The sequence below is a fragment of the Dendronephthya gigantea genome, unplaced genomic scaffold (genome assembly GCF_004324835.1).
Source record: "Dendronephthya gigantea isolate DGI-Jeju-01 unplaced genomic scaffold, DenGig_1.0 000012F, whole genome shotgun sequence".
Taxonomy (NCBI): Eukaryota; Metazoa; Cnidaria; class Anthozoa; order Malacalcyonacea; family Nephtheidae; genus Dendronephthya; species Dendronephthya gigantea.
In genome coordinates this window covers 787,227-810,032 of record NW_021163022.1, presented here as the reverse complement: position 1 = coordinate 810,032, position 22,806 = coordinate 787,227, and the positions used below count along the sequence as shown (strand labels likewise).

The 22,806-nt window shown below is 36.7% G+C and overlaps 2 protein-coding genes across 4 annotated transcripts; one reads left to right on the top strand and one right to left on the bottom strand.

Moving 5' to 3' along the window:
- Positions 1-1,136: 1,136 nt before the first annotated feature.
- LOC114519011 lies at positions 1,137-4,502 on the bottom strand. Its single transcript, XM_028539067.1, has 8 exons — positions 4,287-4,502; positions 3,770-3,905; positions 3,315-3,391; positions 3,063-3,165; positions 2,792-2,853; positions 2,613-2,685; positions 2,304-2,538; positions 1,137-1,983 (listed from the first exon to the last, which is right to left on the bottom strand). The coding sequence occupies exons 1-8, from the start codon at positions 4,500-4,502 to the stop codon at positions 1,779-1,781; spliced, it is 1,107 nt and encodes a 368-aa protein (XP_028394868.1). The 3' UTR covers positions 1,137-1,778.
- Positions 4,503-5,731: 1,229 nt separating this feature from the next.
- On the top strand, positions 5,732-22,764 carry LOC114518828 (patatin-like phospholipase domain-containing protein 7). 3 transcript variants are annotated; one of them, XM_028538830.1, is made up of 43 exons: positions 5,732-5,802; positions 5,877-5,955; positions 6,536-6,627; positions 7,464-7,543; positions 9,437-9,518; positions 9,585-9,643; positions 9,786-9,885; positions 10,026-10,085; positions 10,262-10,342; positions 10,493-10,557; positions 10,640-10,706; positions 10,823-10,903; positions 11,156-11,240; positions 11,340-11,534; positions 11,871-12,127; positions 12,269-12,352; positions 12,463-12,534; positions 12,656-12,789; positions 13,132-13,263; positions 13,410-13,530; positions 13,605-13,654; positions 14,069-14,132; positions 14,475-14,541; positions 14,753-14,875; positions 14,966-15,029; positions 15,334-15,448; positions 15,628-15,681; positions 15,909-16,046; positions 16,122-16,169; positions 16,354-16,391; positions 16,566-16,643; positions 16,734-16,777; positions 17,116-17,228; positions 17,345-17,408; positions 17,534-17,586; positions 17,670-17,739; positions 18,209-18,325; positions 19,547-19,695; positions 19,855-19,967; positions 20,346-20,385; positions 20,490-20,597; positions 21,577-21,840; positions 22,145-22,764. In XM_028538830.1, the coding sequence occupies exons 1-43, from the start codon at positions 5,737-5,739 to the stop codon at positions 22,217-22,219; spliced, it is 4,041 nt and encodes a 1,346-aa protein (XP_028394631.1). In that variant the 5' UTR covers positions 5,732-5,736; the 3' UTR covers positions 22,220-22,764. The 3 variants fall into 3 exon arrangements, with proteins under 3 accessions (XP_028394631.1, XP_028394630.1, XP_028394632.1); XM_028538829.1 differs by lacking the exon at positions 18,209-18,325 and adding an exon at positions 18,064-18,180; XM_028538831.1 differs by lacking the exons at positions 5,732-5,802; positions 5,877-5,955; positions 6,536-6,627; positions 7,464-7,543; positions 18,209-18,325 and adding exons at positions 8,668-8,868; positions 18,064-18,180.
- The last annotated feature ends 42 nt before the right edge of the window (positions 22,765-22,806 follow it).

Below are 22,806 nucleotides of genomic sequence, written 5' to 3'. Positions count from 1 at the left end.
TCTCTCTAATAAAGAAGACAATAGGTCTCGACGTGGGATCACAACACGAAAGCGTGGATGAAATCGTTCATAGTATACACAGGATGTTATATCCTGCAGTATCTAATATGTCCTGATTCTATATTACGTTTCAATCTATAAATATTTTTGTAGCTATATGTCTTGCTATAAATGTCAGGGCTGGAAGACGTATGTCAAAGAGTCAGTCATAGTCCTTCGTATACATATCAAGTATCGAATTGTAATAGCTGAAAACTCAATCTTCGAGGACGAAATTCTAAAAAATCAAGTGGAAAAATGGTGAGTAAAGTAGACTAATCTCATTTTTTCAATAAAAAATTCTAAACAGCAAAAATTAGCTATATTTTTTCATGAATTACATAACAAGCATATGAGTACATTGTATAGACTAACTCTTTTAGTGCCTACACCATTAAGCTATACGAGACTGATCAATTAGAGTGAAAATTTCAGTGTTTGAAATCTTTGAATTGCTCAGTGTTAGAACAACTGACTTTGACTTCTATTTTCTTTTATAGGATCATCAAACATCTTTCTTTTTTACCGTAAGTCTTCTCATATTCATCTATATGACATCGTTCAGTGTTGGTTCACCTGCCTGCCCGCCATCTCGTCAAAAATCTATCTCAGTGGCAACACTGAAGCAAACATATGCATTTGTCAAACCATTTGGAAGCTCAAAAAGACGGCGTTCGCCCCGCCACGTAAGCTGGAATGAGGGCAATAAATGGTGCCCATGGAGATGGGAATCACAAAGTAACACAGGCCGTATTCCGTCGGATATTGTGTATGCAACTTGTCGTAAATGCGACTTGAATGTATGTAAACCTATTGAAATGATCCATCAAGTTTTGACCTGGGCCAAGAATTGTAGCTCAACTACTGGGGACAAATATCGAATTTGGTCATCACTTCGTCTTCCAATTGCGTATATATACACAGGAAATATTTAAACTCTAAACCATATGAAATTTATTAACATTCATACATTACGTACAAACTTATTACTTATAGTTATAATTGACCCGCATGCACCACGATCAATATTTAGAATAATTGATTGTAAAATCAATATTTACATTTTGACAACTATATAACACTGAAATGTATTGCACGTTTGTGAAAACAGTTAACAGTAAATGCATTTTTTATGTCTCATGCAGTATGATTTTCTTAATCGTATTTAAATAACATTTTTTCCTGTGCGAATATTTTTTTCTGCGCGAAATCAGTTTGACAATGGCCATGCATGTTAAGTTTCCTTTGCTCGTCATGAGTGAGCTCCACCACTGCCACCGATGAAATTAAACGAATCAAACACAGTTCAAGCTGAAAATCACCGTTATTGACAGGGTTCGTTAAGTGTGTGTGTGGGAAGGGGGATTGTTTTCATATATTCGCCTTATTAGTTTCTTTTTAAACTGATTTTTTTACGATCTGACATGAATATATGAATATTTGTCCCCCACTTGACGATCTTCCGCGGTCCCTTTAACAAACGATCACATTGTCTTGAAACCAACAATGAAATCAACAATGAAGCCGCATCCAAGACATTTATCCAACCAATTTAATTGTCCACTCAAATGTTACATTTTCATTGAAATTCCAGTTCAAAAACTACTGTTTTTATTTTTTATAAAGTTTTCAAGAAAGAAGAAGTACAACACAAATTTGCCTTTGCAGTCAGAAAACACACCACACGTTTCTGAATTCTTCGTGTCAATCGTATGAATTCAGTTTTGCATGACTGTAGGCTAATCCCACTCTGGGTGTATTGTAAACGAACGCGCAATTGGTCGATGAGGTAATACAAATGTTGCAAACTTGTTCTCAACCTTAGGGTAGTTCGGCTTGCTTGGACGAGGCAACATGGAACGTTTTGGAGCACGAATCTTTGGCAAGCGAGGGACGTTTTCTAAATAAGAACGACTCGATTTGTTCGTGTCAAAGACTTTCTTTCTGCAAAAAAAATAGCTCATGTCATTGTATTTGCATGCATCAAGTATGATTTAATTACCACCACTCGGGGATTACATGGAATCCTAGAAGAAGACTCATTTTTAAACATTCCTACTTAATTTCAAAAATTCTACGGCTTAAAATGAAGCGAGTGACAATGGGAGATACAGTTAATGAGAGGACATCCCATAGTTTATATGAGTTTAAATAGTCACCTACATGCAACTAAGCGTGCAGAGGGAATCTCAAAGCAAACTTGGCTTTATTTGTTAGATCCCATGTAACTGATTATTGAGGTCTCCTACTGCACGCATACTTACTCTGATATATTTTGAAGTTCGTTATTTAAACTTGCTTTGTTACACAAGGCACAAATTCCATCTCTGTGCTTCTGCATGAGAAGATTCGGCGAGTGAATTGGGGCCGAACGAAGTGTATGTTTACGCACGCGTTCCTCGCTTGGCGGCCTGGGACGGTATGCTGGGATATTTGAATTTGATATAGACATTAGCACTTGACCGATTGACAAGAGAAAACGAATTGCTGAGTCGTTATCTAAAATACAAAAAAGAGAACATCCTTGGGTTATTTGTAGGACATTACACTATCTTTCTAAATGTTTCACGCACCTGTTATTCCAGCTCTTTGTAAGACCTGCTCCAGTACTCTAATTGCTTCAGGCGTGATAAAACTATACGAAGGCTTGAAAGGAAAAAAATGACATGATAGTCAGTCAGTTAGCTATGAATTTATATCCGAGTGCCAAGTTATTGTGAAATATTATTTATATAGCAGAAACCATACTCACCAAATCTTGACAATCTTTTTCTCGTGCACCAAGTCCAAAAACTCTCTCTATCTCTTCTTGTTCTTTACATAAAGCAACACAATACTCAATTTTATTAATTTATTAACTGGATTCTCACTATAGTGGATAGGCAAACCTGACGCACGTTTTTAACTTGCAAAAGCGGAAAAATTATATTCAAACAATTTTCAACACTGCAAGCAGCGAAAACTCATTTATATATAGACGCCTTTAACACGTATTGTAGCGTCATAATTATATCTGAGCCTACCTTGAGGTGTAGCCTTTTTTAGCAAGTCAGCGACTAAGGAAATTGCTTCAGGGTTTAATTGAGCCAATGGAAGTTGAAATGTTTCATCCGGTTTTCCAGAAATCTAAGAGAAGAATCAAGTTCAAATCAAAATTGGCCTAAATCAGTTGATGTAAGATCTAAAGCCCAAGCAATTTTTTTCTTGTTGTAACAAGAGATTGGGAAAAGCAAACTTAGTAGATTTTGGCCAACAGCAAGAAGTGATCTATTTACCCTCAATCTTTCAATAAGTTTAAGTGTCTCGTCTTCATTAAGATGCTTGTAAACAGTTGGTGGAGTAATTTTTCGTTCTACAAAGGGCAGAGAATTTTTAAATAAATAATTGATTGTTTCTAGTAAGCTGCATTCACGTCTAACTTTGTTTAACAGATTAATGAAACATCAACATTTTGTTCTTAATCTTTAATTGCATTTTTAATTCATGAGGAGCTGATGTTTTGTGACGCGAAGTGTACATTTAGCTTAGATAAAATACAATACAACATACATTATAAGTACGTCAGTGTTGTATTGAAGATAACCTGGATTGTGCTGGATGCTATAATCTGGATTCTGATGCATGGTTATTAATGGGCGTTATATTATTGTATGTCCGTGTTTTGGATGTTTGTATCATATTTTACAGTATTCAATTCTATACTCTATAGTATTTGCCTTTTTCTACTAACTTGCTCTAGGATCATCTCTTCCTCTGTATTCTTCACTGAAGTTTTGTAAAGTGTTACTGTATTCAGCTGCATATGGTTCAAATGAAGTTTTATTGTTAAGTATCGGTTTTGAAGGAACTCTCCAGTTCATAAAAAACTAAAAACAAAAATGACAGTATGTATTCGTTATTAATTCGGACAGACGCAGGCAAACATGAGTATTAAACTTTCCATCTTGGAAAGTTCTTAAAAGCAACAACTTCTTAAAAGCTTGTCCCAAGATTTCAAATTGGGTAAGGCCGGGCGCATACGTTACGATTTTCGGGTCAGTTAATCTTTCCCACTCCCCCTCAAGAGCCCTCTGGCATTACACCCCCCTGATCGATTGACATGAGTTCATGCAAACTGCGGGAGCTTCTTCTGTCTGTTTTACACGGATGTGTTTCTCAATTTTCATTAATGCTTTTTTTCCAATTCAGTTTCCGCGAATAAGACTGTAAGAGTTAAATGCTTGATTGCAATTATCGTAAATAATTACCTTCGAGGGATGAGGACGGTTCCTCCTTGTAGCTGAACATGGCCTCTTCTCAGAAGGCGTGCCATCTTTTTTTCCATAATCCATGCTATATGAAGTAATCATGGTTTGCACGCCTCCCCAACTCGAGAGTGGAAAAATATTTTTCTTCTTTTCTACAACACTTGCCATCGCCGGGGCATTACCCTCCTCTTTCAGTGGCGGTAAAACACTCGTCATTCTCTGTTAGTTGGAGCTTTATTCTTGTTAAATTCTATTTCATTAGTTTCATTGGCTTCTCTTTTCCAGGATCGTTGAGTTAAAGGTCGTTGTAGACAAAGAGTCGCTAGCAAACGACGGAAGGAGATAATTAATTCCGTATGACGTCACAAAGTAATGAGTTCTTTTCGAATCGCTTACGTGACGTCACCAAATTAGAACCTCAATAAATGAATCGATTTTTCATTCTGAATTTGAATGGCATATTATATCCAATATTATATCGTCCTGATTGTTTAGAAATCAGCATACCAAACTAAATGCAAAATTATGATCGTCAACTTTGTAAAGAATGTGCGTTGTGTTCATTGTGTCCCAATCAGTTTTGATACTGCTAAAATGTTCTGATATTATTAATTAGAAATATCCTAATTTTTATTCGTTAAAAGAAATCGAGGCAGCGGATAACAAGAGGCGATATGAACGGGTAAGCTATTAAAAAAATCTTGCTTTCCGCCACACTCAACCAGTGACGTATTTTTTGCGGGTTTGTGAGCTGAATTGGTGAAATGCTATTGAATATAAGGGTTTCGAACATCAATCGCATGAATTCCATATGAGGTCAGTGATTCTACATGAAAGCTTACATAAAAAACCGACCTTTCTAGGCCAGTTTTCTGAGACCCAAGTCGTTGCATGATAGCAATTAGAAAATGTTGTCATTTAGACCAGTGTCATGGGAGATCATGAGGTTTATATTAGTTCACTGCGTAGTGTGGCGTATATCATGTAGTTTCCTGGGCCCCCCGAGGCTCTGACTCATCAGAGGCGTAGCCAGGATTTTAGGGACGGGGGGAGCAGCAACTGAAATCTAGGTGGGGCTTGGCCAGCAGTGTGACTCGAGACAAGGTTTATGCTAAACATTCTAGGCTTTCAATGTGGCATTATTGATGGACAATTTCCATGGGCAAGTTCACATACAGACTTTTTCTGGTATTAACAGCATAAAAAATTATTCACTTCATTTTCTCAGGAGCTAGTAGCTACGCGTCTGCGACTCGTAAAGACAGCCTAACGATTTTGTCCGGCTATGTATTTTCGCGGTGTCCTAATATAAATCCAAAAGAGAAAAGACATATTGTCTTTTGGATTGTCTTAGACATTACAGGCATAGCGCAAGTGTATGATATTTTTCACGGTAGGCAGCCGGCGTAAAATAGTAAAATGCGAATCGGTAGACTTGCCAGATTCCAAGATGGCGGCCGACGGAGGCGGCGATGATGAGTTGTCCTCCGTTAATATCAACTTTTATAATGTCACTGTAAGTTTGTGATGTCATACTTTACACTTACAAACATGACTGATACATAACTGCTGATTACTTTATAAATTTAGCTTATTACAGTTGGAATTGTGTTTGTTTTTTGCGCGGTATGCTTGGTTGTGTTTCTTATTCGAAAGTATCGGGTGAAAGGTTAGTATATTCAATCCTAGGACGTTGTACTAAATATATGGTATACGAATACAGTAAAACAAGATCGGCTTCGCTGTTTCAGAGGAAATAACTTACCGTAACTACATCTAGTATTCTAGGTGAGCATGCGATTGTTTTGAAAATACGCAGGTAATATTTATTCAATAACTTGCCAAATTCAATTGGTATTTACATAAGGATTATTGTATTCTCTTACCAAAATAACCAATGTATTGTAGGTTGATCATTTATCTTTTCATTTACATATAATATCATCAAAGAAGGTCGTTTAATATCTGTCCAACTGCCTATTTTATAGTATATAAAGCAATGATAGAAAATCTGCATTCTTGATAACCCTTTATTTTGTATCTCGTCATTTACTCCTCTGTGCACTGTTATTTCAACCCTGTATCATAGCTTTGTTGACATATAATATCTGTGCAATACTCATTTTAGAAATTATGATATAAATTATTTGGAAATAGGTCACCCCAGTATGGAAAGTATGTATTGCTGTATTGAAGTACCCTGTACTTTGATTTGACAAAACCTAATAAGAAATAAACCTTTGGTTTAGGAGACAAGTCAACCAGCTCATCTGGACAAGCAAAGCCAAGGTTTAGAAAAAGAGACAAAATGATATTCTATGGAAAGAAGATGCTGAGAAAGGTTTGTTGGAATTGTTGCTTGCAGAAGGGTTTATCAGCTAGTTTAGAGAGTATACAATGATGTACTTGTAGTTTGAATACCTGTGGTAAAATCATCAACAGTAGTTTAAATATTAAAGAGCAAAAACGATACATTTACTCATTGGTATGCATTTAATATATTGATAATATCATATATAGTTGCATTTATTGTATATTCAGTGTGTGCTTGGAATTAAATTGTTGTGTTGATTTTTTAAATTAAATAAACATTAAAACTTGTTGTAAGATTTGCATTTTCATTCATACATACAGTATGTATATATCTGTATTCTTTAACCTCCTATACGGTTCAACTGGTTTTAAATAAATATATATGAGTTTTGCCTTTTTTACTACTCATGTTTTCCCACTTTCTGATTCATGGGTTCATCTTGCAGGACAGGTTCATCTGTCTGCCTGAGGTGGTGTTGATTTCTCAAGAAATCTGCCCTTCCTCCTCTTATGTAGTTCCTTCAAAGAGTCTACCACTTCCACTGTGTTAAACATTTTCAAGGTGTCATATATACCAGATAGAGGTTATATCTGTAGTTTCTTTCCCTATTACTGCTATAATTCCTGCCTTTGCACCCTTCTCTATTGCATCTTCCTATGCCTCAAACCACTTTTTTATGTTCCAACTGTTGAGTACAAATTTCCCAACTTATTCCCAGTTCTGCCTGATCAGGAAGGCTGTAACCTCTGCTTGTTCTCCTGCTGCTGTACTTCTCCTTCCCTCACTTATTATGATATTTTATGTAATGTAAGAAGATCAGTCAGATGAACAGTTCCAAGTCTTATGCATGAACTTTGTTTCAGGTGCGGGACACAAGAGATGACATTTACCGCAAGAGCAGAATAAAGGCACGACAAAAAGTCATGTTGAATTTTGCTAAGCAGTGAGTAATATTCATCTTTCATGATAATAATGAACATGTTTTAATTGAATAATAAAGCTCTGTAAGGCCCTCATGTTTTATATAATGAAGCAATCACTGGTCTGCTCTCGCATTTTTGCTAGTTACTAGCATTGATTAATAATCTCACCAGACCAAAATACTGGGGACATTTTTATCTCTATTCTGAAGAGGCATTCTTCATTAACCCACAAAGGGTAGTTGTGCATCAAGCTATTAGTTCTTAACATCTGGTGTATGAGTATAGTCCTATTGAATTTGAATCTCCGAACGGCATTTCTTGCTGTTTACGACCGATATTCAATCAATCATTCTGTCTCGTTTTACGTGTGAATATCTCTGGAATACTGCATGGAGGCGTGGAGTAATATTGGGTTTAGAAAAATGGTTTTTTAATTCGTTTTCGAAAACAATCGTTTCTAAACGTATCACCAAACAATGACATTGCAGCATTTGGTATTCGCGCAAAGATATTCACCTGAACTGGCCACACACGAAAAGTGAAAGACAAGCTTGGCCTAGGAAATACCGTGTTTAAAAGTCTCGCAGCATTTTCATATACATGAAGTGTAGTAGTTATATTGTACAAAAGGCTTGCATGTTCACAGACATCCATTGATACAGTAGCTATGGTACTCTGCTATCGGTTTTAATTGTTTTCTCCTGTTGATCGTTCGAGAAGATAGTTCTACACAAAGTTTTGTGATTCAATATTTCCATTTGTAGTTTTATGATAATTCGGAATTCTACCTGCTAAAAAATTATGCAAAATAAAATTATAATATTCAAAACATTGAAACAGCCTTACATTGATGGGAGTCTATAATAACAAAACTGTATTTCTCTAAAAAACTAAAGTTAGCGGCAAAATAATGTTTCACATAGATCCAAAAAAACACTAGGTTTTGCAACGAAAAGTTCTGACATAACTAAAAAGCGACGCTAAAATGTATAATATATATATATATTTCGTTCGGGAGTAAATATTTTATAAACCTGCTTGAAAATTCTTTTTGCGCAAGTACCTGTAAGTTCTTAGCACAACTTACAGAAATTTACATTAAGATTGAATTCATGTTGTATACAAGTAATATACACACAACATGAAGCATATATTTCTGCAATTCGCAAAGTTCGACAAGTGAAATGTATCCGTAGTTTGTCGGCTAAAATTATATCTGAAGAGCTATTTTACATATTTTTTTAATGGAACCCGTGCAAGATTTTCTTACACGAATTTTCACTCCTAAAGTCGACTTTAGTTTTGTTTGGAAGGCCTTGGAATGGGTGAAAACTCGCTTATACAGGCAAGCTATTTTCCACTATAAATCTTACATTTGTCTCTGTCTTTTGCTATATATATCACAGGCTAGCTTCAGAAACCATGAGCAAATTGGTTTCTTCTACTACCAAGAAAAGTATCTCGTGTATAACTGAGTACTGCGTGCATTAATAAAGACATTCGGCAGGTTTTTTTAAGCGTTAGGTCCAATACAGTGCAACTATAGGTATATCTACTGCATAGTAGCTAATAATCATTGCAAATCCGTCAGTGCACTATTTATTAAAGCATCGTGTATTTTGACTTGCTGTTGTTATCACGTGTGACTCTCTGTCAAAGTTCTTCGCTTAGTTTGACCAACAAAATAGATTGTAAAATTTTGCCCGGTGGAAATATACAGTAGTAAACTAATTAATCCGTTTAACCATTTAAACCGTTCAACTAATTAAGCCACACCGATCTGATTTATACACACGCCGCTTCCTAAGTTGTGAAATGCCCTATTTTTAGTTAAACGTGTTGCGTTGGAACGTTGGTACAGCAATACCAGTGTTTATATGCTTGTGGAGTTTAATTTGAATATATTTTTGTAGAGTTCTTCACTTACAAGAACAGGAGCCATCACGTGAAGTGAAAGAACCCCCGCCGGCATTTCTCGAAGCAGATTGGAAGGAGGTAATCAGTGCAACCTGTTTTTTTAAAGATTTGTTGAAATTCTGAAAAAACTCTCTCTTTAAATAGTCCGAAGAGGCGGAACAAAGATTACCCTCAGAGGTGGTTTACATGTTGAAAAGTGTCAGGTTAGTTAAAAGCCCAACATGGATTAACATATATTCATCGTTTTAATCTCATTTGTAACAACTGGTGGGGAAATACCTCCCGGAGTTAAGCAAATAATGACTGTGGCATACAATCACAATGTTGTTCTCGAAAATTTTTCAGGGTATTTGGTCATTTCGAGAAGCCGTTATTTATTGAACTTTGTAAACATATCGAGACAAAGTTTCTACCTGCAAATACAGTTTTATCAAGCGAGGGTGTGGTATGTACTCTACTTTGCATCATGCATGATGTAACTGATACAGCATAAATTGGATACAATATTACCTTGAGGCTTCCTTATTAAATAAAATGTTTATGTGACGGTATAATCTTGATGAGTTTCTATTTATTCCGTTCAAGGCTGACAGCAATATTTATGTGGTACAAAGTGGACAACTAGTTGTCTACATCGTTGAAAAGGTAAGACCGCTATAAATTTGTTGGCTGTTTATTTAATTATATCGTTTTTATTTGTCGACCTGAACCAGCTCTTCGATTGCTGATTTCAATTTCTACAATCGATCTCCATAGATCATAATTGAGCCGGGTTTTTTTTGAGAAGACGTACAGTACTATGCTTTATGTTTTCCTCACAGGATGGAACAAAGCTAGCGCTGAAGAACGTTACTCCTGGAAACAGTGTTTTTAGTATGCTGGGAATTTTAGATGTGCTGACGGTATGTTGTGGAATAAACGTTTGTCACTCAACCCAGGAGAGGAATGGCCAGGGACACATATAGGAGTGGAGATCAGTATAGATCCCCACGAGAACCTGTGCTTTTGTCGTGGGTCTAATGCTCAACAATAAAACCTGATGTATTTTTCAGGGAATGTCGCCAACGTATGAACACAAAGTGAGAGTTGTAGCATCTGTTGATTCCTATGTCTTGAAGTAAGTCTGGAAGAAGAATTTCGTTTACACTACCTTCATTATACTTATCGTGAGAGTAATTTTCCTTTTTCTTGTTTTCAAGGTTGCCAAGCAAAGCATTTCAGACTGTATTTGATCATTACCCAGAATCCTTGGTGAGACTAGTACAGGTTAGAAAAGTATTTGCATGTCACAGTTGATCTCGTTATTCACAGAACTACGTGAATTAATGACGCGAATACGCAAACGTTGGTATTCTTTTCTAGTTTTTACTTTTTCATCTCAGGTCATTATGCTTCGCTTGCAACAAGTCACGATGATGGCACTTCATAACTTTCTTGGTTTAACACAAGAATTGATAAACTATGTAAGTACTGATGCTTGCATATTGTGATGTTATCAATATTAATATTTTCCATCTCCACATGTAATTTTCGCTGCTTTTTCAGTGTCATAAATACCAGTATGTGCCCATAACATAAACACTCGTAAATTACATTTGTCCAACGAAATGAAAATAACATTTGTTATTTATTAGAGTTCACTGCATTTGTCTAAATTGTAGCAAAAACTGCAAGTGTAAATGGAACCTAAAACTGATCATTATTTTGTTGTTTAGGATCCAGAGGACATGTCTAAAATGTCGTCAATTCATTCATTCTCAAATGCTAATAAACCATCGACAGTTACGACTTCTGAAAAAGGTTGGCGTATAGAAAAATTGAGTATTTTCACAAAATACAAAACAGCAGACGTCATGAACTTGGAGAAAACAATGATTGTATTTCATTTTGTGCGTGTAGAAAATACCAAAGACACTCCCTCAAAGAATGGTCCAGCACAAGCTGGCAAAAAAGTTCCTCGCAGTGTCAGCGTTGTTGCTAAAGCTGGAAGTTCATTGGCAAAGAGTGCTCCTGTACAGATTCCTGATTCAATGAGACGCAGTTACTCACTGACCTTTTTACGAGAAAAAATGAGCGATGGAGAGATTACTGACGGTTAGTGTTGCTCGTCACCTGTGTGTATTGCAATAATCATAAACAAACAATGAATACAAACTGCCTAAATCTTCCTTCAACAACCAGCAACAAGTTTTTGAGCTCAACAAACTTGTAACAAGTTTTGGTACAAGTCAGAATGCGGTTGCTAACTTGTCAGTAAGCTAAGAACAAACACTCCTAGTTTATAAGTGCTTTTTACAGTATGTGTAATCAAAACTACCTTGCAAGTCTTACCACAAGTCTTCCTGCCTACCTTGTTACCCAGTGCAAAGCATTGATTGATGTACATATATCTTATAATAGTGATTGCTGTATATTCGTGTTTTTTTTTAGAAACGAGTGACTTCGCGGCGGCTTGTGGGCGTGCACGTGCTTTTGCTGACGTGGCATCCAGGCCAAAGTTTGACATGGGCAGTTCAACGTCGCCCGAGCCCAGTCCCAATGCGTTGGATACGAGTAGATTTGACTTCCCTATCCAACAGAAAGATTCTGACACTGACAAACATAGACTGGAAAAAGGTGGTAGTTTTTATGAAGACGAAGTCTTAAAAACAGCAAAGAAAGACATTGCAGCCTTTCTTGGATTAGGGGTATGGCTTTTATACCTACCGCGATATACCTCACATCCATTTCTGTTCATACATGTTCACATCGATTCATTGTAAAGTACAATATTTGAAATCCGTTCTGGTAATTTGTATCTTGTAATTTTGTAATGCTTATCTTTATAGGAAAAGGATGAAAACCTACTTGATGATGTTTTGTGTTCTGCAGTTATGCCAAAAGGCACAATCCTCGTCACCCAGGGAGAATTGGTGAGCATATCTTCAAGTGATCAAATAGGGGCTCTGCCAGCATGTATTTGTTTGGCAAAATATTAGTAAATATAATACATAGATAAACGTTGTTTCCATGTACGCTTCAGGACTGCAGTGTGTACTTCCTTATCAGTGGTTGTCTTCAAGTTTCTCAGAAAGATATGGACGCAACTGGGGAGGTATTTTTGTATATTTTAAAGATTATCATGGTAAACCATAGGATCAATTGTACGAAGTTCCAACAAACTTTCCAGCTTGCAATAATCATAATGAGCATTTTCTTACTTGTCTTGCTTTTAGAATGTGTTGTATGTCACCCATCCTGGTGAATTCGTGGGCAGTTTATCCGTCATAACTGGCGAACCGTCACTCTTTACTATCAAAGCAGTCAAATTTTGTCAGCTTGCTGTGTTGAGTAAAACAGATATTTACAGGTAAGATTGAGTTAACGGACGTATTTGTCACTACAGGATTTGTCAATGCGCTGGACGTATTTGTCACTACAGTAGATGTAGTATGATGTCCAAGTGCTTGACAAGTGAAAACAATCGCACCTAAGCTGCACGCCGGAAATATTTTATTTCATCTTCTCCGCTCATGATGTTTTGTCATGAGTCGTGATGTGTGTGTGTTCTTGTCTGTTCAATATGCTTCAAGTCCTTTAAACATTGCCTTGTTCTCAGACGAAGAAGCATTTTCATTTAGCATGTTGTTGTTGTGATATTTTGCGGGGTGCCTTCTGTGTGAATAATCTAAACCTTTCCTTCGTTCATCAGTATCCTTCTTCAAAGACCTCGTGTCATACTCAATCTGAGTAGCACGCTAACGTCACGATTGACACCGCTGGTCAGAAATATTGACTATGCACTTGACTGGGTTCATATGGAGGCTGGGAGAGCGATATATAGGTAATGTAATGTAAAGAATATTAGCATTAGGTATGATCGGGAATCTCATCCATCGCATGGAGTGACAATATCTGTTATGAAAAGTTATGTTATCCAGGCATTATATCCAGTCACGCTCTTGATGCTGAATGAATTGTTTTTTCCAGGCAAGGAGACGAGTCTGATTGTCTTTATATTGTCCTCAATGGTCGTCTGAGATCTGTTGTTACTCAAAATAAGAAGAAAGAACTAGTTGGTGAACATGGTCGTGGAGAGCTGGTCGGTGTGGTAAGATTTGAAGTTTTCCGTGCTAAAATTCCTTTTCAATAAGAAATCATCTCAGGAATTGCTTATTTCTTTAGGTGGAAGCATTGACGCAGAATCCACGAATGGCAACTGTTCATGCTGTACGGTAAGATCGTTATAATATCTGTCGCATCTGGTCTTTGTTGGATGTTTGCCATATTCGCTCATGGTATTACAATAGTAATCAGGGCTTCCACAAGGAAATTTTCTTCCAAATGGCAACCACGAGGGAGGGAGGGATCTGTGTTAATAGGATATATTATGCATTCTTTTCAAAAGTTCTTTGTTTCTCTCTCTTGTCATTGCCATCCCCCTATCACGACAGCCATATGCAAATAAGTTCTGGAAGTCCTGATAGTAATAGTAATTTTGGCGCGTATGACCCGCAAACTGCGATACAAAAGTGATTTCCAAACCTAACGAAACATTAGGTTGTCTCGCTGGCTGTTCCCCCGAATCACTCAGTTAATTATCATGAAATTTTATTGGGCAAAATAGTTGAGCCTATTTCTCACTTTAGTGATACTGAAGTTGCTATTCTTCCTGACGGTTTATTGAATGTAATTAAACATACATACCCCCAGGTGAGTTTAAAAAGGAGTTCCAGAGTAAACAGAGATTGAATGTGGTATTATAGAACGACAGACCAAAGCTGCCTCTCAAAACTGTTGTAATGCGTGCTTTAGTCGTATGGCAATTAGCCATTTCCCCATCGAGCAGGGTACTGGGTCTAGTCGCGAACCGCAAAGCATCTGTGGACTGTTTGGAGGGACAAATGATTTCAGACTTACATTTCCTGTCCCTCCAAACAGTCCATAGATGCTTTGCGGTTTGCGACTAGACCCAGTACCCTGCTCGATTGGGAAATGGCTAATAAACCACAGGGGCATTTTGTACATTTCGAGAATTTCAATTTGCTTTATTAGGTTGTCAGCCGTCTCATTCATTTGTTGGGAGAAAGAATTCTCAGCCCTATGAAGGCAATGCAGCCAGGTCAGTTTATTTCAAACCAAGGTTATGGATCCTGAGCTATTCTTGAGTAGAACAACATACAAGGAAAGATGCATTTTGGATAACATCATCTACTTCAACTATACGAACTGCTTTTTATCGATCTTGGGAAAAGCCGAAGCCCCGGAGAAACCGCAATTTTAATCGTTTAAACTCTTATCTGTGACGCATAGTAAATTCTTCCGTATCTTAGATCATTCGGGTGACGCAAGTGAAGTGGGGACGAATTTGGGAACAATAGCCATTGTTCAGGCTTCCGACGATGTTCCATTAAATAATTTTGCATTTGAGCTTAGTCTGGCGCTCAACAGCATAGGTATTGTTTATTGATGATTTGTCTGTTTTGAATTGTTAAAATCTGACATTTTTAAAGTTATGACTGACATCAAGGATTCTGTTTTTAAAGGACCTACGTTGCTTCTTACAAGCTTTCTTGTGCAAAGTAAACTCGGGACATCAGCGCTGGACAGGTAAGAGCGGTGGCTCAGTATTTTACACATGGCGCCTGCATGGATTTCCCCATCAATTAAAAACTATTCCCCTCGAGGTCTAACTCTACAATTGCGATGCTCCTGGAAAGACTTACAAGAATACACTGATAAGACTTAGAGAAATAAACTAACCCTCCTTAGACTGAATGTAGTAATAGTAGCTACCAATTCCAGTTCCTAAAGTAATTTTCAAGTCTAACTACCAAAAGCTTATATTAATGATGTTTTGTGTTAGTTATCGTATACAAGCAACTTAATTCATCTATGATTTGTATCTTTAAAGTATGCATGAATATCGTCTATCAAGTTGGTTGGGTCAACAAGAAGATCTTCACCGTTTGGTAGTTTATCAAGCAGATCATTATATGTCGGCATGGACCAAGAGATGTATACGACAGGTAAGGTCTACGTATATAAACTGACTTTGTAGTCGTTCCATTGATCATGTTCTGATGCAAATATGTTACTATACCTGTATTGATTAGTTCAATCAACACTGGAGGTGCACATGTTACTGTATGTCAGTCCACAGGCAATATTTGATGAAAAAATCAATCCATTTTTATTTTTCTGACAGGCTGATTTAATTCTTATTGTTGCTTTGGGTGACAAAGAACCTCATGTTGGCCAGGTTGTTTTTTATTGTATATTTAAGAGTTGGTAGTAATAAAGTGAATTTTAGTGTTGAACCTCTTGAATGAAGAGTCTTGCCCTTTAAGCAAGCATCTGTGTCTTCTCGTTTCATTTTGCTTCTCGATCGTTTCATCAAAGATGGAAAATTGAAGCTATATAGACTCCTTTTGCTAACGGGCATGACTATTGAAGGAAAAAGTGCTTGAATGTCGTCTTGTTTTTCAGCTGGAGATGCAGATGGAAAATATGCAGGTTCGAGCCCAGAAGGAGCTGGTGTTGTTGCATCGAGCATTGCATAAGAAAAGAATAACCAGAACTGTAGAATGGTTGAACGCCAGAGGCTGGATCTCCGCTCACCATCACGTAAGTGTCTCCTTTGTTTTTTCTCTTATTTTTTATATGTTAAAAAATATGTTAAAGTTCGTTGATTCTCGTTAGATTCGCTGTCCAAGGAAAGTATTGAGCAGGAAATCCTTGGTAGAAAAGGTAATAAAAAAGAATGTAGTGTGTAAAAAGAATATAGGTTCTTTTGAACTGATATTTCTAGAACTAACGCGTGAAAGCCATCTTGGGCGAAATTTGAAGCAGGTTATCAATGCGTCACTAAAAACGTTTCTTCCGTTATCTGTTCAACCCAAAATAATAACTGGAATGATTTTAAAATTTTTAGTACCTTCACAATCCTGACAATTACGAGATTCCTGGTCGGTATGTTTCTTCAGATTCGTTTCAGCATTTATTTAAGGATGAATCTCGACACAGTCACCTGCCCTAGTTCTTGTGGCATTGTGCCCAAAAGATAAGCTTATTCCATCTAAACTCCTATGTTATTCCTTATCCTTTCTTCACTCACCGTTGTTTTTCATTCTATTCAATTTTCAGTCATTCAGATTTCGCTAGGCTTGCTCGTCGTCTGACAGGAACCTCGATAGGATTAGTACTTGGAGGAGGTGGAGCAAGGTATACAAAATTTTACGTTATTGATGAAATCGTGTTGCAGATTACGCCTGAGCAAAAAATAGCAAAACTACGTATCAATCTCTTACTTAGAGGGATATCACATGTAGGAATAATACAAGCTCTTCACGAACAAGGTTAGTTGATCTCTGTTTTCATATTTTACTTTCTCAGCCTCTTTATACAATACACTCCATTCTTAGCTATACCCATTCCCCTTCCTGAACATGTTCATACTGTGTGCTCCACTTCACTCCATTCCCTTACTACTAACCTCAACCTCTTCATACTGTGTAACCAACTTCTACCCACTCCCTTAGACCCTTAGACCCTTACTGCTTCCCCCTCGAGCTCTTCTTACGTGGTTTCCCCTGCGTCTCAATCTTTATATAATGAGCGTTTCCTCGACGCCATTTGCTTCAACATCCTCACAAACTGTAGCTTGCCTTCTTCACTCTTTCCATCTGCCACCTAGGAATACCAATTGATATGGTGGCTGGTACTAGCATTGGAGCATTTGTGGGAGCTGTGTATGCTACTGAGGCTGACCCAGACAAAACTGTAGCGAAATGTAGAGAATGGTCGATGGTAAATATTTTATGATATTTACAAATGTTGATATTGAAGAAATGGACAATTTTCGGCATACTATAAAGGTAATGATGTGATATAATGTCATGATATAATGTCATCATTTATTTCAGGGAATGACATCGACTTTTAAAATGGTGTTGGAGCTGACGTATCCATTTACTTCGTTTTTCTCAGGTACAATACTGATTGATACTCATCGGTACTCCGGAAGAGTCTTACATATTTGTGGAATATTAAACTGAAAAGTTCTTCACATTGGTATATTAACTATATTTACAAAAGGTGTATATTCTTTTTAGGGAATGGTTTTAATGCTAGTATAAGAAGCGTTTTTGGAGAAAAACAAATCGAGGTACAGTCTCCAAGTAACCATGCGATTCTCATACTTGTTTGTCGTATAGCGAGTAATTACGACATAATTTCTTCAACTTTCAGGATTTATTAATACCATACTTCAATATAACCACTGATATTACGTCATCATGTATGCGAGTTCACTCGAATGGTAAGTAAAACAAGGAAACCTAGCATATACTGAATAATGTAAACTTCAAAATACATTTATTTAAATAAGTACATAAGTACAATAAGTACAAGTACATTTAAATAAATTAACATTGATGATTTTCAAATTTCAAATGATTTTAATCGAATGAATGATAATAGGTGCTGCTACGTCATGTGGTTGTTCCATTGTCATGTGATTCTCGCGTGATAAACCATTGAAAGATTCATATATAATCAACGTGATTGATCCCTTTCAAAATGAAATTTTGATATATACTGCGAACGTACACCATCATCCCATATATATTGTCCCCTTTTACAGGTAGTTTATGGCGTTATGTTCGTGCGAGTATGTCCCTTGCCGGATATATGCCACCCCTATGCGATCCTATAGATGGTCACATGTTACTGGATGGTGGATATTGTAATAATCTCCCAGGTAATAACTCGATATTATTATTGTGTAGGCAGTTTATGGCGCTACGTGAGAGCGAGCATGTCCATTTCCGGTGTACTCCCTCCCATGTGTGACCCTAGTGATGGCCATCTTCTTGTCGATGGCGCCTACGTCAATAATTTGCCAGGTAATGTCACTGACCTGAAAACTACAACTGGATTGTGGCAATGCATAAATAAGGCCAACGTGAGAAATAATTTGACATTAAACCTGGAATAATAGACATTTACAACGGTATAGAACGGTTTCTTCTTCTCAGGGCAACCACGAACGGAACGGAATTTTTACACGAGCTATAGACATATGAAACGAACCACTTTCTTCATTATTTTCCTTGATTATCTTGATCAGACTGATCCTCTTTCCATCGCTTAAAAAAATGGAAACATGTTTTATTGGTTCAATATTTATAAATGTTTAGAGAATCTTATTATTGAATATATGATGCACGTCATTGTGACTATACTGTTGGCTTTATTTACGCATAGTTCTGAAATGACAGTCCTAGTTTTGAGATCAATATTGCACCCACACAAAATTCCGCACCCGCACAATAGAATATTAGTGATAAATCCCGCACAAAAAAATACACCGCGGTGTGTAGAATGGATCACAGAACAACAAATATCTGAGATGAAAGCAATACATCTTCGCATGGCACGGCTGATAAAAAAGAACGAAGAGATTATGTGTCTACAATAGTTCAACTAAGTTTTTTTGGGAGATCTGCTCACTTGACTGAGAAAGTAAAACAAGATTTGTTTCTCTGCCATGATCACCGTGTGATAAATAGAGAATATTAATACATGGATGCGCAGAAATATGGAATTTATTTCGAGTGTTGAGAATGATATCGAACGAGTGAGCGGTGTTTCTGGGGGGGGGGCGGATTGTGTTTGCGTTTCCACTTCCAGGGTTTGTTGCGTCTTCGGTGGCAAGTCTTGCTGAAAATCTCAGGTATTGCCGTAATGGTGGATATGACTGGTCCAGAAATCACACGAGATTGCAACAACAGATGATTCAACAACAGATGAATCCAAAACAAAAATGATTCAAAGGCATATGTTTCAAGAATATCTGCATTTTATATTTCGGCCGTTAGCGCGTTCTGTGCGTAGAAGGGTTATGCATCGTATGTTCTCTGCAGTCTTTATGTTTCTGAATTCAATTGACCGATAAAAAATTCACCAAATTAGCACGTGATGAAATAATTTTCCAGTAGAACTGCATGTACGTTGTCAGGTGCCAAAATGGCCAAGTTATCGCTTCCCGACGGTCCAGTCACTGCACTCGCAGTGTTCTTAACATAAACAAGAAACAACATTCCGAATATGATCTCTTTTTACAGCTGATGTGATGAAGTCAAAGGGAGCCAATACTATAATTGCCGTTGACGTGGGCTCAGAGTATCCAGCGGAGTTAACCAATTATGGTGATCATCTCTCGGGATGGTGGTTGTTGTGGAATAAGTGGAATCCTTTCAGTGAGAAAATTTATGTAAGTTGTGGTCTTGTGTTGGTTGTGTGTTGCTATGGTGTGTTATGATGTGGTATGGTGTGGTATGGTATGGTAGCTATGTTGTGGTATGGCGTGGTATGGTGTTGTATGACGTGGTAATTGGTAGTTAGTAATTGCTTCTTCTGATCTCGCACGTAGATTCCAAACATGGCGGAGATTCAAAGTCGCTTGGCGTACATATCATGTATTCGACAGTTGGAAGACTTGAAGGAAAACAAATATTGTGAATATCTCAGACCACCTATAAACAGGTAACGGAATACAACGTTAATTAACATGTTTGATTTGCATCATGGATTTGCATGATTTGCATTTAGGAAATATTTTAAGATCCTCAAAAAGGTGTCGAGGAAAATTTGACTGTTTAATATACGAGATGCTATTCATCCTTGACCGTCACTCTAAATTGAACACACAGTCTGACTCTATTAAATCACAAAAGTCTTTGTGTGACTTTGTATGTGTGTAATCATAACAATACCTATTCTATTTTCTGATCTTGTTTAAGTAATGTAATTCACCATTTATTTTAGTTTATTAACCCTTGATAATAGAGACTCCGAAACGTCGGATATTAGCGTTATGTTTACTTCTCATATGATTTGTGAATATTCCTATTTTTTATATAGATATCACACGTTAGAATTTGGCAAGTTCAATGAAATTTTGGTAGGTTGATACCGCAACTAAAATGAGAAAATATGTATAAACACGGAGGGAATGGTTTATATATGATGTATATATAAAGCTTCACAATACTATTTTTGTTACAGAAAATAGGTTTTGATTATGGTCAAGAGATATTTCAGGAGTGGGCAAAAAACAAGAAATCTGATATATTTCCTGATCTTGCCCCTGTTAGTTCTACAACTCGTCCTGAGGTACATTGGAATATTTTCGTTAAGGCGTCTCACTGAATTAATGAATTAAGGCAAAAGGTTCAAATAATTTGGAATTTTCGAGCTAAACATATCGAGCTGAATATTTACTGCTTTACGACCTAAACAATGAACAGCTCGAAACAGTTCAATTTATATTCTGACAAGCCATATATATATATATATATATATATATATATATATATATATATATATATATATATATATATATATATATATATATATATTATACTTCACATTGGCATTGGTTCTACTATTAATTTCAAGCCCCGTTTAGCTAATTACAAGTCCCACATTAAACATGGTCGTAGAACATGTGGTGTAGTTAACCATTTTATTGATAAGCATGACAATAAGCATTTGAAATTGAAGTTTATGTTGATTGATCAAAACAAAGAGGATTTAAGAAAGTGTGAGAACTTTTGGATAGGAATGTTACTGACTAATTTGGGTGGTTTGAATAGCACTCATGACTTTTCTCAACAATAGGCTATAATTTGTATTATGTATTATGCATGTTCTTCTCCTTATATATTGGACTTATTTGTATTAGTTAGTTAATTTCTGAAGAAGGCTGCGGCATGTGGCCGAAAATTTAAGCTTAGTATATTTTTAATAAAATCTTTTAGTTTTACTTCTGGCCGTGGTAGTTACAATTGTTTCCTATATGTCTTTGCTACCGAGCAGTGTGGGAATACTTGTTGGTTATATATATATATATATATATATATAATACTGCTTGAGTGAATGAAAGTGTAATTAAATTCTTTTCTGAACACTGGGCTGAAAAACTAACAAAACGACGCTGTATAAAAAAAATTTTATAACCATCTTTTTACAAGAGGTTTAAAAGGTCTTAATTTCGAGTGGAATTATAAACCTCTAGAATTTACCTGCATCGAGTGAAGTGCCAACAACCATTTACAACCATTTACATTTTAACCATTTACAACCATTTTAGCTTCACGAGAAACGCCCAATCAGCAACGTAAAATCGATCTCGGACTTCGCAAGGCTTGTCTCGCGGGTCGAGAACCCGCACAACCCCCTTAAATTCATAACTGCATTACCTGAGGGTTACGAGACCTCTGACGAGGAAGACGGCGGCGCGGTTAGTGAACCTCATCGCACAGGATCACTGGGGGACCATGAGGGGCGTCTAGGCGGGGATGACGGGGAACATTTTGGGACGGCGTTTTCTAGTACGGACGAGGCGGAATACGAGGTTAGTTACAGTACATGGTTTTATTAGGGTCGTTGATGACAATAATCAATATCCTTCAATACCCTCTAGAACGATTAGTTGAACTGTTGAAGTCTGATAGGGCTATTCAGATGAAATGATGTAGCTAGTTTTATAGTCGCGTCACTGCTCTTTAGACTCCTCTAGGAAGGAGAGATTAGAGTCCTATCCTGGTGTGAATAAGTTTTAAAATTTGATCAAAAACAGTTAATAACAGATAGGGAATCCATCATTAGTAAAGAAGTTTAGTTTATTTTGTTCAAAATATTTTCTACTGTTCTTTTAGTCTGATGATTTGCATATTCGACGAAGAAACGGCAGTAAAATTTTTCGATTGAGTAGTTCGGAACTTCCTGAATAATTGTAATTATTAAATAAATGACAAACTACGGATCATAATAGAGTATATATATTTTGAAAAATTATCATATTTCGAAACTGTGTGATGTATATTTTATAATAAGATCTTTTATTACTGTGTCAAACAAGTTAGTGTATATGGCAGAAACACTATTCAAATACCTCAGTAAGCCAATTCCCAAATGCCTGGATCTAGTAGCGCAAATCCATTGTTTGGAGAAGTAGGGTTTATTAAAATAGAGATTTTATATTTTCGGTTGAGTGTGTACTTTTAATCTCTCGTACTGTATAGCTATATGCCTGCTATATGTCATTTTTTAACCCTTCAAACAATCCAAAAGTGCACTTCGATCATTTGGGAAATGGCTAATTGTCGGATTGAAGCGCTCACTCTTTTGAGTCTCTACTGTTCTCGTTGTAAGTAGTTCACGTTAGATCAATATTGGACCATCAAAAATGTAGGTTATCCAAATCATGGGCCGGTTGTTCAAAAGCTGGTTAGCTTAACCCTGGGTGAAAGCAAATCTTTACATTAATTTTTTTAGTCGCTTGTTTACAAAGTTGAATATTTTTTTCATAAATATTTTC

What these genes read in the sequence shown, in the direction of transcription:
- LOC114518828 (XM_028538830.1), top strand. Translation starts at nt 5,737, where the DNA reads ATGGCGGCCGACGGAGGCGGCGATGATGAGTTGTCCTCCGTTAATATC. An exon ending in ATGTTGAATTTTGCTAAGCA is followed by an intron (nt 7,544 to 9,436) that starts GTGAGTAATATT and finishes ATATTTTTGTAG; the next exon opens with AGTTCTTCACTTACAAGAAC. An exon ending in TTGGAGAAAAACAAATCGAG is followed by an intron (nt 17,587 to 17,669) that starts GTACAGTCTCCA and finishes TTCAACTTTCAG; the next exon opens with GATTTATTAATACCATACTT.
- LOC114519011 (XM_028539067.1), bottom strand. Translation starts at nt 4,502, where the DNA reads ATGACGAGTGTTTTACCGCCACTGAAAGAGGAGGGTAATGCCCCGGCG. An exon ending in ACCGTCCTCATCCCTCGAAG is followed by an intron (nt 3,906 to 4,286) that starts GTAATTATTTAC and finishes TTTTGTTTTTAG; the next exon opens with TTTTTTATGAACTGGAGAGT. An exon ending in AAAAAAGGCTACACCTCAAG is followed by an intron (nt 2,854 to 3,062) that starts GTAGGCTCAGAT and finishes CTTTATGTAAAG; the next exon opens with AACAAGAAGAGATAGAGAGA.